The following is a 14,743-nucleotide window of genomic DNA, read 5'->3' on the forward strand; positions in this document are numbered from 1 at the left end:
ATTTATCTGTTCAGCATTGAGCAAAGGACCAGAAGTCTGGCATCTTTTTTTATCTGTTCGTTGTTAGTGACATTTTTCCTGTTCATTATTAGTGACATAAAAAATACTTCAGGAAATAGAAGATGGCATGGGTTTCAAAACCATGAAAGTTTATGCCACAACAAATAACCTCACAACCTTGTTATAACAACAGATACTTAATACAGTTTAAAGTTGTTGAATTCTTACTTTGGAAAGCACTGGATTTTTATAAGCACTAGTTTTTTAAATCTAAATTTAAATCTAGTTCATAAAAAAGGATTTTTAGCTAAAAAATTAGCAATGTTATAAGTGATACAATTCACAAAAGCTGAATCCTTGGGGAATCAATACTGTTTAAAGAGTGATAGAATCCCATTCTTTTTCACTAGTGTTCAAACTATTGTCCTTTCATGAGAACAAATTTTCTGACTCCCTCTCCCATCCCAGATTTGGTATGCTCTGCATAATTTCTAACGTATCCTGAATTTCAGAAATAAATATTTTCCAACATGTACATATTCTGGTTTATACAGAATCAGTTAAACGTATGCCCAAATTCAAACTGCACTATGGTTATTCAACTCAGAATCTCTTGGAACAGTTGGTGGAGCTGAAAATAGATTCAAAGCTTTACTTGCAGTTCCAAGTACAGTGAACAGAAGGGAAAAATTCCTAAATATCTAGCTATTTATCAAGTGTGTTTAATCTAGAAGCTTCATGCTACCTGCCAATCACAGGGTCTGTTGTCAAGGCATGTCATAAGCATCCCTAGATTATGCAAACTGCTGATTTCATTTCTTAATGCAAGTACTGTACACACATTGACATTTCTATGCTTCCTGATATTCTGGTTCCATCTTTCATTAACATTTGCTTCAGTCTTTGCTTCAGTGTGTCCAAGGGAAGAACCTCTCATCCTGCCGTATGCTTCTACTCAACCCATCTGCTGGCTTACTTGAGGTATTATATCGCACTCCAGAGAAATACTCAGGGCAGGGACGCGCTATCAGTTGTCCCACAGGGCTGCGTGGCCAACATGTCCCAATTAGATCCACTAAGGCATTGCACTGAGGACCTGCAGGGAAGGAAGAAGAGGATAATTTAAAAAAAAGAAAGAAAAATATTGACATCACATATTATATACTTGTTTAGAAGTTTGGGACAATTTAGTATAATCCTGCAGAAATAGAGCAAGGGAGGCATGATACAAATTGCTTGGCATACATGATCAAAAGCAGATGCTGTTGGTTTCAGAAAACCATATTCCATTTGTTTTTCAGAAGCATGTATATAAAGACAAGTTCAACAAGACTCTGGTTGAAACCAAATGAGATTATCGTATGATTTATGTTCCTTTGTACACCAAAATGCTTCCTGTGGACAAATATTTCTGGTTTATTGAGTTTCCTTCTTGATATAAGATTGACTGCCATACTTGGAGGAAAAGGTCTTTTAGAATAAGCTCCTGGTTAAATTGACTGGCAGTATCACTGTTGTTTTTCTCAATATATGTGATCTGGTTCTCCTGCTAGAGACATTGGAAGTTATTTGCCTGGAAGGCATCTGTTCTATAGAGCATTCACAAAATATTCTGACTGATTGCTGCAAACAGAAAAGAAGAATGTTAGCTAAAATCTATGCCAATGTTTATCAGCCTTGACTATTTTAAGAGGTATGTTCACTCCCAAAAATGCCCACACCTCTTAAAATGACCAAGATTGAGAAACACCGATCTAGATCATTTTTGTTCAGTTGCAGCTTTTGGTTTATTTTCATGGTTTTTCTATATAATTTCTGCACCTCACACATTTCGTCCTAATTTAATTTAATATCAGAAGCCATGTATTTTGCCAGGCCCAAAAGGCTAAGAAAGAAAGAACGTTAATTAACTTATGGGCTCTGATATTAAATGAGTCATTTCAGAAGATTTTTGGAATTAGCTCCTGCAAAAGATTTGAAACCAGGATGAAATCAACAGAATTTTTCTCCAGCATGGCCTAGAATTGTAATGAACATATACACACTTGCATGCACATGCACATAAATATGCATAATCAGAAAAAAATGTATCTTTTAACTTTACCACTCATAGAACCATTCATTCATCCATAATGGAAAGCAGAATATTACTACTACTACTACTTCTACTTCTACTACTACTACCTACTACTACTATTACTACTACTACTACTATCATGCCACCTCTGCAAAGAAACTAAAGAAACAGTAGCTGCAAGAAGAATGGAGCTCTGGTGGCGCAGCAGACTAAAGCACTGTTATTAGCTGTTATTAACATCAAGCTGCCTGCAATTACTGCAAGTTCAAATCTCACCAGGCTCAAGGTTGACTCAGCCTTCCATCCTTTCTAAGATAGGTAAAATGAGGACCCAGATTGTGGGGGCAATAAGCTGACTTTGTATAAAATATACAAAAGTATGAGGGCTATTGCTTAACGCATTGTAAGCTGCCCTGAGTCTCCGGAGAAGGGCGGCATATAAATCAAAAAATTTTTTTAAAAAATGCACAGACTGACTACAAACAATAGCATGACAAAGTAGCAACAATGGTGCATTTGAAGTTGTGCAAGAAATGCTACCTTCAAGTAAGAACCAGTTTTTAAGTGACTAGTTGTAAATTGAGAATTATTTGTATATTAAACACAAATTCCAATAGAAGAGAAAATATGTAGCACTGAGTTCAACTATGAAGTTCTTGATGCTCTCTGAGTTTGGCTGTATGATTGCAGATATTCATTACCTGATTAGTCCTAGTCAGTGGTGAAATGTAAAATTTGTTACTACCGGTTCTGTGGGCATGGCTTGGTGGGGGGATAATATGACTAGGTGGGCATGGCCAACTTTTTTTTTTTTTTTTACATGTAAAACCATTTTTTCTGCAACCTCTTCGGTCGAAGGCCACTCAGCTGGGATCATCAGAGGCTTTTAAAGGCATTTTTTCTACAACCTCTTCGACCAAATCGATAATCCCAGCTGAGCTGCGCGATCATCAGAGGCTTTTTAAAAAACTTTTAAAAGCATTTTTTTGGCCGAAGAGGTTGTAGAAAAAATACGTTTAAAAATAAAATAAAAAAAGCCTCTGATGATTGTACAGCTCAGCTGGGCATGGGGGGGTGGGGTTGGCAAGGATTTTTGCTACCGCTTCTCCGAACCACCCGCCACCATCACTACCGGATCGGGTGATCCGGTCCGAACCAGGAGCATTTCACCCCTGGTCCTAGTGAATATGGGCTTATTCCCCAGTGAATGTGTGGTTTGCTCCCTCCCTGACAGAGGAAGCTACTGTATATAAACAGGGAGCAAACCTCCTAATCATTAGCAATAATGATGTTATCTAATGAATTGTCTAGAAACACATAACCTGGGTCAGAGAGCACGAAAACGCTACAGTAAACAGAAATTGTCATGAATTCAGTAGACATAGATTCTATTTAAATTTACCTGAGCTCTAAATTGGACTAAGACACATCTATTTCAGGAAAGCCTGAACTAAAATCCTCTGCAATGCATATCAAGCATATTAAACCAAGGTCAATCCAAGTCATTTTGTGGATCTTAAGAACCATTTGGTTGTGATATCTGTCAAACTCTTGACAGCCAATGTTGAGAGTGCAGGCTGACTAGATAGATGTTTCATTCCATCCTTTCCTGTGCATGTTTATCTTTCAATATTTGGTAGTAGAGGGCACCGATCCCGAAAAGAAGAAATTCTGATGAAGCAAGTTATTTCATTACTGCAAAATCCCTATCAGCTGAATTGATTAAAGAGTGTATTGGTATGTGCTGTATTCCAAATACTCAAAGATTCTTTTGGCTCAATCCTTGATATTCAGATACTACTTGTCTCTGAAAAAGTCATGGATCAGTATCTTTTGAGACCTACCATGTAGACCATGCATTTAGAGTCAACTGGCATGATGATGTACAAGTTTCTCAGAAGGAATACCAAATGAAAATAATATGCAGGTGGAGCATATATATAAAAAGAGGGGATTTTTTACATTGTTTAAATTGTGCCTTTATTATTTTTTAACAAATAACTCAAGGCAGTGAATATATCTAATACTCTTTCCTCCTATTTTCCCCATAACTCTGTGATGTGAGTTGGGCTGAGTGAGTTGAGAAAGTGACTGGCCCAAAATCACCCATCCAGCTTTCATGCTTAAAATGGGACTAGCATTCACAACTGTCTTAACAACTTGACCTAACAAGCTCTAATTTGTATTTGTATAGTTATATTTTACAAATGCACACATCTGGTAAATATTTAAAGCTGCCTCATATTGAGATTATAAATCTGAGTAATTATTTAGTTTATGTGAGATCTCTCCCAGTTCTCCTACTTTAGATTAATTTTTTAAATCAAAGATGCTAGCTAGAGACTAAGTGTACTTCAGTGGAGAGTCACATCCTCATCCTTACAGGCAAAAGTAATCATGGCCCTCATTCCCTCATCCCAAAACATTGTCCATTAGCCAAATTATTACTATTCAGATCTTGATGCTCAGCTTCTAAATGAAAAATTACCTTTGACTCTCTCCATGGAAGGTAGATGAGAAGCATATTTGATTTATTTGAAATAGCTTATTGCCCATAATCCCTCATAAAGCCATCACTCTACACATTAAATGAACAAATAAATCTATTTTTTGCATAATGCAATAGTGCATGGCCAAATATGTACATACAGAGAGATACACAAATTCAAAATTCAATCCATATTTTTATACCTATTTCTATTTCTGATTCTATGCATATTTAACTAATTCAGTTGGGATGCTCCTTGATTTTGAGAAATAAATTATTTTTGAGATACATTATTTATAAGGGGGAAAAGAATACAATTATTATGTGATAACATATTTCCTTTTCATTATCATTCTACTGTATTTTCTTCCTTTTCAGAGAGATGGAAATTCCTGTTTCTGCTGTCCCTGATTTGCTTAGAGATAATCCCAGGTTCAGTTCTTTGCATTTCCAGTTAAAAGAAGCTGCTAATAATTGAAAAACCTTCAAAGGTTATGGTAGAATAAGTGGACAAAGTGCCTGATTATAAATAAAGCAGCCCCTTTATGAACACCAGCCTGCCAATTTTGCAGTCCCTTTATTTTATTTATTTACAATAAAACTAAAATGTTAAATGGAAAGAAAGGAAAGATGGCAGGGAGTAAAGGGCAGCAAAAAACAATGGACAATTAAAAGATAATATTATTATCTGATAAAATTTTCTGAATGAAGAAGCATCATTATATATTAGGCATAATCTGCAAACACTACATGTGCAGTTGTGGTTTAAATTGTAATGTGTCCTATCAGCTCACATAAATCATACAAGGCTCATATGGATGACAGAAAAATAGCTCAGATTGTCTCATCCTGTGGATAAATGACAGAGACAGAGTGCAGGTTGTGACATCTATGTGGCTGGCTTGTCATATTTTTTTAAAAGTGAAATTGCATATCAATATATATATGCACGACTTTTGAATAATGCTTCTGTTCTATACAAAGTTTGCTGATTTCATAAGAGGAAAAAAACCCCTTTCTCCTAGAATCTCCTAGTTCTATGCTTCTCTGTTGATTTAAGAATGCAAAAAGAGCAATTTGCAGGCTCAGAATGGATAAAATCCGTTCTTTCTATCCACCCCCCTCAGTGGTGAGTTGCTCCCGGTTCGCACGGTTCACAAGAAATGGTAGTAAAAATTTGTAGTAGTTCGGAGAACCGGTAATATCATTGGCTGGCCATGCCCTCAAACTGATCCCCGGCCCGGTCGCCGCTCGCTTACCCCGCTCATCTGATCAGAGGCTTTTTTTTTTTTTACTTTTAAAAGCATTTTTTCTACCATTTCTTCGGCTGAAAAAATGCTTTTAAAAGTAAAAAAAAAAGCCTCTGAGGATCGCACGGCTCAGCTGGGATTGTTAGAGGCTTTTAAAAGCATTTTTTTCTACAACCTGTTCGGCTGAAGAGGTTGTAGGGAAAAAATGCCTTTAAAAGCCTCTGGTGATCCCAGCTGAGTTGCCTGATTGGCAGAGGCTTTTAAAAGCATTTTTTTCTACAACCTGTTCGGCTGAAGAGGTTGTAGGGAAAAAATGCCTTTAAAAGCCTCTGGTGATCCCAGCTGAGTTGCCTGATTGGCAGAGGCTTTTAAAAGCATTTTTTTCTGCAACCCCTTCAGCTGAAGAGTGATCCCAGCTGAGTTGCCTGATCATCAGAGGCTTCTAAAAGCATTTTTTTCTGCAACCTCTTAAGGTTGTAGAAAAAACGCTTTTAAAAGTAAAAAAAAAAAAAGTTGGCCACACCCACCCAGTCACATTACTTCACCACCAAGCCATGCCCACAAAATAAGCCACGCCCACAGAACCGGTAGTAAAAATATTTAGAACCCACCCCTGACCCCTCTCCCCCATCTAATTTACCAGAATGTCCTTGTGATATGATCACTATGCATTTCTGGTGTCTGGAGATAGATAGATTAAAAGACTTCCTTTAGTAGGTAATTAGCCACTAAATCAACTACAATTGATCAACAACTGACAGTGCAGAAGACTGGAGGACCTCCCTCCTTGTTTTGCATGAAATAAATCCATACTCATTTAAAAAGTATATCTAAATAAAGCAAATAAAATATCTTCCCTCTTTCCTCCTTTCATTCTTTACTTCCCAAATGCATGCATTCACTCTTTATTAATTTATTCTCATTCTTTTGACAAGAATATTGAGGTAACAGGTGAGAATTATTCCATTTCAGTGCAATTCCCAATACACTGCAGGTTCCCACTTATATTGAAGGGAAGCGGGCCAAAGTATTACTATAACTACCCCAAATGAAATAGAATAGTAGATGCCAAGGGACTAAGGGACCAGCAGGATTTTATGTGGCATTAAAATCAACAAACTAGAGCAGTGGTCATTAACTGGTGGTCTGTGGACCACTGGTGGTCCGTGAGAAAATTTTGGTGGTCCGCAGAAAAATTATTTGCATTTTTTATATTGCACTAAATCAGGGGTGCTCAAACTACAGCCCCTGGGCCAGATACATGGAATGAATGTTTGTGTTGCTGCAGAGAGCAAAAGACCCTTGGGGTCTTTTTGTGTGGGTCAGAGGGAGGCAGAAATTCCATTTTAGGGTCTGCTTCAGACCCTAAGACGGGGCTTTGGACGAAGGCTGAGGGAAGTGCAGCTGGTGGCAAAGAACTGGAGAGCCTCATTCCAGTGGGAGTGCATCATGGCCTGGAACTGGTTGACCATCTCAGCCCGCTGAACCTCCAGGCACTGGTACCTGGCCTTGCACTCCCGTGGGTCTTCCCTCTGCTCATAGTCCTCAGTGAGATGCTTCTGCTGAGCCTCCTTCTTGGTCAGATCCAATTTGAAGTGAGCCAGCTGTTTTGCCAACTCTTTCTTGTGGTGGTTGCTTAGCTCCAACAACTGCTTCCTGTTGGGACCCTAAGGATCTGGGTGGGCAGTCAAGGAGTGGCTGGAAGGGGAGGGGCAAGTAGAGGCCAGCGAGGCACCCCTTGACACGAGTAACATCGAGTTGGCCACGCCCAGGAGTCACAAAACTACCTAGCCACACCCACCAGCCGGTCATTAGGGAGATCATATTAGTGGTCCGCGGGATTTAAAATTATGAATTTAGTGGTCCCTAGGTCCAAAAGGTTGGTGACCCCTGAACTAGAGTACCTTCCTTACTTGTATTGGTGTTATGGGTGGATGAGCAGCACTGAGGACTAGGTTAATAACTCCTTTTTCTAATATCATAAAACTATTATCCATAGAAAAAGGCCACATTCTCAATAATCAGCATGCCCCAATCTGGAGAATTAGAATTCCTAATCTACATAATAATGTTGTTTAAAGAATTATATAATCTTTGGGAATTCCAATATAGCCTCACCCAATTCAATAACAATAGAATAATGTACTAACTGGAATTTCAATGTCTGATATGGTGGTTTGTTTTTTTTTTAGTATGCATTTTGTGGGCCAAGAGCTGCATTAAATCATATTCAGAAATGGATTATTTTGAGATAAAATACCTTTAAAACGATTACTCTAAATAGTATTTAGATGTATGTTTCAAAGGCATTCTGTTTAAAAAAACATGGATTAATGTAAAAAAATAAATAGGGAGTGAATTTATGAGTGAAACAAATACAAATTTGTTTTTCATTATATCCGTAGCAGGCATTCTTATTTTTGTTTATCGATTTTATGTTATTTTATATTTTATATGTGTAAAAAACTTTCAAGAGTTTAATGGAAGACTCTTATATTTATACTTAGATGATTGTGGCTGTGTCCAGATAGTTCACTATTTGGCTACACTGCCTACAATGGCACTATAAATCGTGCTTGGAAAATATTTTGCTTTGTAATTTTAAGAATTTACTTGACACAAATGAATGTTGCTAATAAAAGCTAAGAAAGAATCTGAATGAAAATTGCTAGAGAATTTTCAATATATTACAAAAAAACAGTAGCTCTAGCTGAGATATGTTTTTATTTCCCAACTCGCTCTGTTATCAACTTGCTTTCTCCACACAGAATCAAATATTATTTTGACAGGGATGTCCACTCAGAGCTTTCCAAAGATGTATTTTCTTTTTCTCCACACAGCATCCATCATCCAATAAGCCCAGTGTACAATAGTAGTCTGACTTTGAAATCCCAAGGCTGTCTGTGAGCGAAAATACAGAGCCCCAAAAGTCAGCTTAATGGAAGCTGAGGAACAATGAAGTTAAAATGAATTCTTTAAATGTTACTGCATTCAACACCAAAGAGATCACTAGGTAGAGGAAAGCAGTTATCCTGAACAGCTGTTTTTGATTGCATAATCAACTTTAACAAATGATTGATTACTCAGTGCCTTATCATCATGCCTTTTCTGGCCATGTTTCTATGACATACTGAACCATAAACTTGTCAGTTACATTTTTCATGAGTAGTTAGTTGTGCTCTACACATATATTCAGAAAGGTGACATAGAGCTTGATTATGCTTTGGCTGGTCTGTCTTTCCCCGTTTTCCTCTTGCTGTTTTGCCATAGTTATCTCAGCCAGTATGTATCAAATAGCTGTCAAACAGCACATCATTGAAACAGACTTTAAGATATAATCGATGAGAAACCCAAGAAGCCAGTGGTGCTACAAGTTTGGGAAAAAATAAATAACAGAAATAGCACAACCATCCATCCTGGCTGGCACTCAAGGGCACATAGAAGCTGCAAAAACAAAGGAATAAAATCCTTGAAGGCAGAAAATAAATGTGACAAGCCAAGTTGAGGCCCTGCTAAAAAGGAAGCAAGTATTTCATCATATATTTATTGGGCAGAGGCCTCAGAGGTCCTCTTGGGAAACCTGATTCTTAATTCTAGGTATGGCAAAGGGCAGGTAGGATTTGGTTCTGTCTTTTACCAGAAACAGCTGGGTAGATGGCAGCATCGAGACAATGATGACTGGTCTTTAAAAAAGATAGGTAGGTTTGGATCAAGTTAGTGTTGAATGGAAGACTGCTGCAAAATCCCAGGGTGTAATCCAGACTGAGAAGTTGAAAGAAATCCCAGAAGTTGGCAGTGGCTATCCCATCCATCTGAGAAAACTGCATGGACAGGATCCCCACCCCCACTCCAAAATTGTCCATGGTTGAGCTCAACCCAAAGAACCTTTAGTAGAGAAATCCTGCCTTTATGTGGGACAAATAACAAATTCCCCACAGTAAAGAATAGTGCATCTTCTCTCACACAAGGAAAAGACTTTGTAAACAAAAGCACAGCCTGGAGATTCACTGATAACAACCAGACTAAAAAGTTAACAGGGTGCAGTGGTGCAGTTATAATGGTCTTACGCTTATCTTCTTTATCCCTTTTAGCTTGGATGCACTGACAGGGATGATTAAATGCATTGTATTCTTTTCTTCCTCAATGGATTTACACAATTTTGAAATAAAACATTTTATAGAAACTTATTCAAGCTAGGCCTCAGTTCCAGAAACTGATTTCATTACAGACCTCAAATTGTCCATTCTGCCTAATAATAATGTTATCTTTGCCTCAGATCTATTGTTTTTATGGAATGTAATTTATATTTCTTTCTGATTTCAGAAATAATATTTTTAAACTATTTTTTCTGAAATCAGAGTTTTCTGCTTGCTTCTAGATAGTCATAATAACATTGCTTGACTCAAATCATAGAATTCAATTGTATGGGTGTTTCCACAGCAGTTATATCCTAGTGAATTCAGTGGGATTTGTTCTTGGATAGATCTCAGCCCCAGAGTCTGGACCTTTTGAGAAATATAAATGGTCATTAGTAAATATTAATAGATTAATACATTAGTAAAACCACAAGACAGAGTTGAAAGCTATTGCCCAATTGCCCTTTGGAGCTCCTGCTGCAAACTTCTAGCAAGGTTAATTATAAACAGGTTAGGTCCTATAGTAGATGAGCATCTGCCCAAGGAACAAGCTGGCTTCCAACAAGACCAGAGCTGTGTAGACCAGGTGCTAAACCTAAAAGAAGGATTCCAATAAGACCTCAAAACCATGGTCATGTTTGTAGACCTAACTGCAACATATGACATAGATTGGAAGGATGGGGTGTTAAATCTCTGAAAATATCTACAGACATCTCACATCCTGGGCATAAAAATGACACTATAGGACATTGCACACTAAAACAATTAGACACAAAGATGATTCCCCCCATGCCATCACTCTGCTAAACAACTAGTTCTCACAATACTGTCTTATGCCCTAGGATATCAAATCATGTAGTAGGACTATATTACTATTATCCTTCTCATTTTTCCTATTACTTATTCCTTTAGCATCTTATGACTATCACTTTATTGTTTGTATCTTATAATTTATGTTAATTGCTTTTATTTAGTACTTTATGAATATCACTGAGTGCTGTATCATATGATTTATGATGATTGTATTTTTTGATCATGTTCATGATTTATCACTTGTTGCTTATATATGCACTGAGAGCTTATGCACCAGAGACAAATTCCTTGTGTGTCCAATCACACTTAGCCAATAAAAAATTCTATTCTATTCTATTCTATTCTATTCTATTCTATTCTATTCTATTCTATTCTATTCTATTCTATGTCTAGTCTAGTCTACACTCTACATTCTACACTCTACACTAACTCTGCTCTGCTCTACTCTCTGCTCCAGTCTAACTCTACTCTACTCTACAAACTGTGCCATATTATCCCCTGCAAAAACCTCTATCAACTATTGTTTATTTATTGATTAGCCTATAGGCCATATCTATCAACTAATTAATAATATGCTGAATTATAGGTTCTTTCAGATATTAATGGGGGACAACATAATTAAGGTACAAAGATTAAACAACAGCTTCCTGCAAGGCTCTGTAACGGCACCTAAACTATTCAATTTATACATATCAGATATGCCAGGTAACAAGGGGATACAAATTTGGATACGCTAATGATTTGGCCATAGAAGTACAAGAAAAACCCATGGAGTGGCAGACAGCCTCCTGCCCAAAGATCTTAAAATCTTGGGAATTTTTTTTCATAATTTAGGCTTACTCCTAGTACTAGCAAAAGGTAACTACATGTTCTACTTTAATAATAAACTAGCATATGGAGCTCCAAAGGTCTACTTAAACAAGTTACTCCCCTGTAATCCCATCCAAAGTACTTTGGAGTAATATTGGATCTCTCCTATACGATACACCTAGAGAATACAGCAGCAAAAATCAATACTAGGAACAACATGCTCCAGAAATTATGTGGAACTAAATGGGGAGTTTCCTCAGCAGAATGCTATGCCCCTGTATAATACATACATCCACTCATAATCCCCCATGAGGATTATAGATGAGATGTAGTAAAACTACTCCAACTTGCTGCCTTCCTGTTCTGAGCCATATAGCACCCCCAGCTTTCCATAGGCAAGATGCACTATTGATAAAATTCAGAAAAACTATGAACAACTTACTCCTACTGGTGCATGCTGACCTTCCTTATACATCAGCTAGAAGACTCAAATCCAGGAAATCCCCACCGGCATTTGCACAACATCTGCCCAGCAGGTTTAACATTGATTCCCAATGGAAAGCCAAATGACTCGCTGAACACCCAGTTACAGAAAGACATGTAAACGATCCCACAAAAAAGGTATCATGTTTTGAACTACCATGTCAACAATGGACAATCCGGAATTGGATTTGCAGCTCACAGGATGTCTGCTGGGACTCTCTGTATAAATGGAGCATAGTATCCTCCCTTCAGTGTGACTGCAGGGTACCATATCAAACTGTACATCACATTGTGAACAGCTGTGAACTGAGGGCATATATAGATCCAGTATCTGATTTTTTAAAAAAATATAAATGATGTGTGCTTCAGTGGTTAGATGGCCTAGACCCGTGATGGCGAACTATGGCACATGTGTCACAGGTGGCACGTGGAGCCATATTAGTGGGCACGTGAGCTCAACTCCACCAGCTGATTTTCAGGCCTTCTGGGCCCACTGGAAGTTGGGAAATGGGCCATTTCCAGCCTCCAGAGGGCCTCCGGGGAGGGTTGGGAAGGCCATTTTCGCCCTCCCCAGGCTCCTAGAAAGTCTCTGGAGCCTGGGGAGGGCAAAAAACGGGCCTACTGGGCTCACTGTTCCATCTCATGCCAAAAGCGGGGGGGTGTTGTTGGGCGCGCATGTGCGGGGGGCGCATAGAATTATGGGTGTGGGCACACGCGAGGGCAAACCCCCCCATGCTTCCCCCCGCTTTTGGCATGCAATGGCCAAAAGGTTAGCCATCACTGGCCTAGACATTGATATTTCAACATAGATCTTTTTAACATTTATATTTTATTGAGTTTTACTAATCTAGGTGAAAAGTTAATAATATACTGCTGATCCATGTATGATATGCCATATGCTAAATGAATAAATAGTAAATATATTATTGTATCACCTTGCTCTAATACAGTAGAAGACTCTACCTATGTAAGTTTGGTTTTTGTTGCTGATTTGGGCCATCACATCACTGTCAATTCTCAGTAACTGCATAGATAACTTTCTCCATGATGATATTTCTCTAACTTGGTTCTTTAGGTCTTCTTAATGGTGCATTCATTGCAGTGGTGGGTTGCTCCTGGTTCGGCCCAGTTTTGCCGAGCTGGTAGCAGTGACGATGTGACGTCACTGAACCGGTTCTCTGTGACTGGGAGCTGGGCCCTCTTGCCCACCCCCGCTTTATTCCTACCTTTATTTCTTCGTTTTTAGCCCAGCTGATAGGCGTAGCAGAGTGGATTGCCGCACCTCAGCTGGCCAGAAACCTAACGCGCTTGCGCGGAGCGGCGATCACACGCAAAGAGCGTGCACTAAGAAAACCAGTAGTAACACCGGTTGGAACCACCACTGATTCATTGCCACTGTAACTGAGTCCATCCACCTTAAAGTTATCTTCCATTGATTGAGTGCTTGCTACCATTACGGTGCAAACATTGCATGGCTCTTACAATGTGTGGAAGGAACCTAGGAAGCCAAACTTTCATATTTCAAACTTTCACTCTCCTAATGTGTTGGAACTACAGCAGCTCCCAGCATTCTAATTATCAGGCTGGGGAAATTACTTAATACCAAACTCTTGTAGGTTCAACCAGAGACTTCGCTAGTTTCAATAAGTAGAAGGGCTTGTGATTATAACATGGATTTCAATCGATACTTTGCCATAGTTAGAACAGTTTCTTTCTCGAACAAGATAGAATTGTTAATTGGTGGTTCTGACCATATATCACTTTAATCCACAGTGAATAGTAAGATATATAAGAAAGCAAAGGATTTGTAGCCTCATAAAAACAGTTCTCTCTTCCTATTAGAATATTTCTAAATATTTTAATGTAATTTCTTAGGATGTCATCATTTAAAAAATGTTTTTATATTTTCCCTAGAGGGCAAAAATCTTCATTATTCTTAGTAATGATGCAAATCTATCTTATGTTGCCTTTGGACGGAGAAGAGCAAATACATTTTTACTTGCTCCAAATAAATCAAACTAGCCATGGCTATAAAAAAGGAGTCCGGATTTCCAAGTAGTGGGAAGATGAAATGATTTGTTAAAATGGATTAAAGAGTGCCCAAATTGATCCAACTCTATGTGATGTGCTCTGTTTTATGGTGTTACTATTTTTTCATAAGACATATATTCACAGATGAAATTACAATATAGTAGAAACAGATGCTTGCCCACATGCACATACATCCATGCTCCCATGATAAGAATTGTTTTAACAGAGACCTGCTTAAGCAATGCTGAAGACATTATTACAGACTACAATAAACTGTATCAATTAATCTACAGTCTTTTAGTTTGACCTGCATGGATTCAAGAATTAGAAGGTCCTTGTCCTTTTGGTTAAAGCATAATCCACCTCTAACAGTTTATTCACTGTTCAAGTCCTTGCTCATTTTAGCATGTCAGACACAAGGCCTAGGGTATCTGCGCTAATCCTTTTGAGCAAATATTTCCACAGCCCAGGGGCAAAAAGAAGCTGCACCTCTTGGGGTGATAAGAAGTACAAAGGGAAAGAAAGAATCCATGGCAGAGGAAGGGCTGTAGTATAACCTACCAGCTTGCTTCAATCAGCATGCAAATTGAGGAGAGTTTTTTTTTTAAAAAACAACTCTTCTTCACAGTTAGGCATTTATTTATTTGTTTAAGCT

General features: G+C 38.2%; 1 protein-coding gene across 1 annotated transcript in view; it reads right to left on the reverse strand.

Moving 5' to 3' along the window:
• LOC117664611 (corticotropin-releasing hormone receptor 1) overlaps positions 1–14,743 on the reverse strand; it is a 91,843-nt gene that overhangs the window by 30,113 nt on the left and 46,987 nt on the right. Inside the window, exon 3 of the mRNA XM_034415711.2 lies at positions 977–1,096. Within this exon, the coding sequence (XP_034271602.1) occupies positions 977–1,096 (120 nt within the window). The remainder of the gene's footprint in view (positions 1–976; positions 1,097–14,743) is intronic.

The sequence above is a fragment of the Pantherophis guttatus genome, chromosome 4 (assembly GCF_059756535.1).
Source record: "Pantherophis guttatus breed Tessera chromosome 4, ASM5975653v1, whole genome shotgun sequence".
Taxonomy (NCBI): Eukaryota; Metazoa; Chordata; class Lepidosauria; order Squamata; family Colubridae; genus Pantherophis; species Pantherophis guttatus.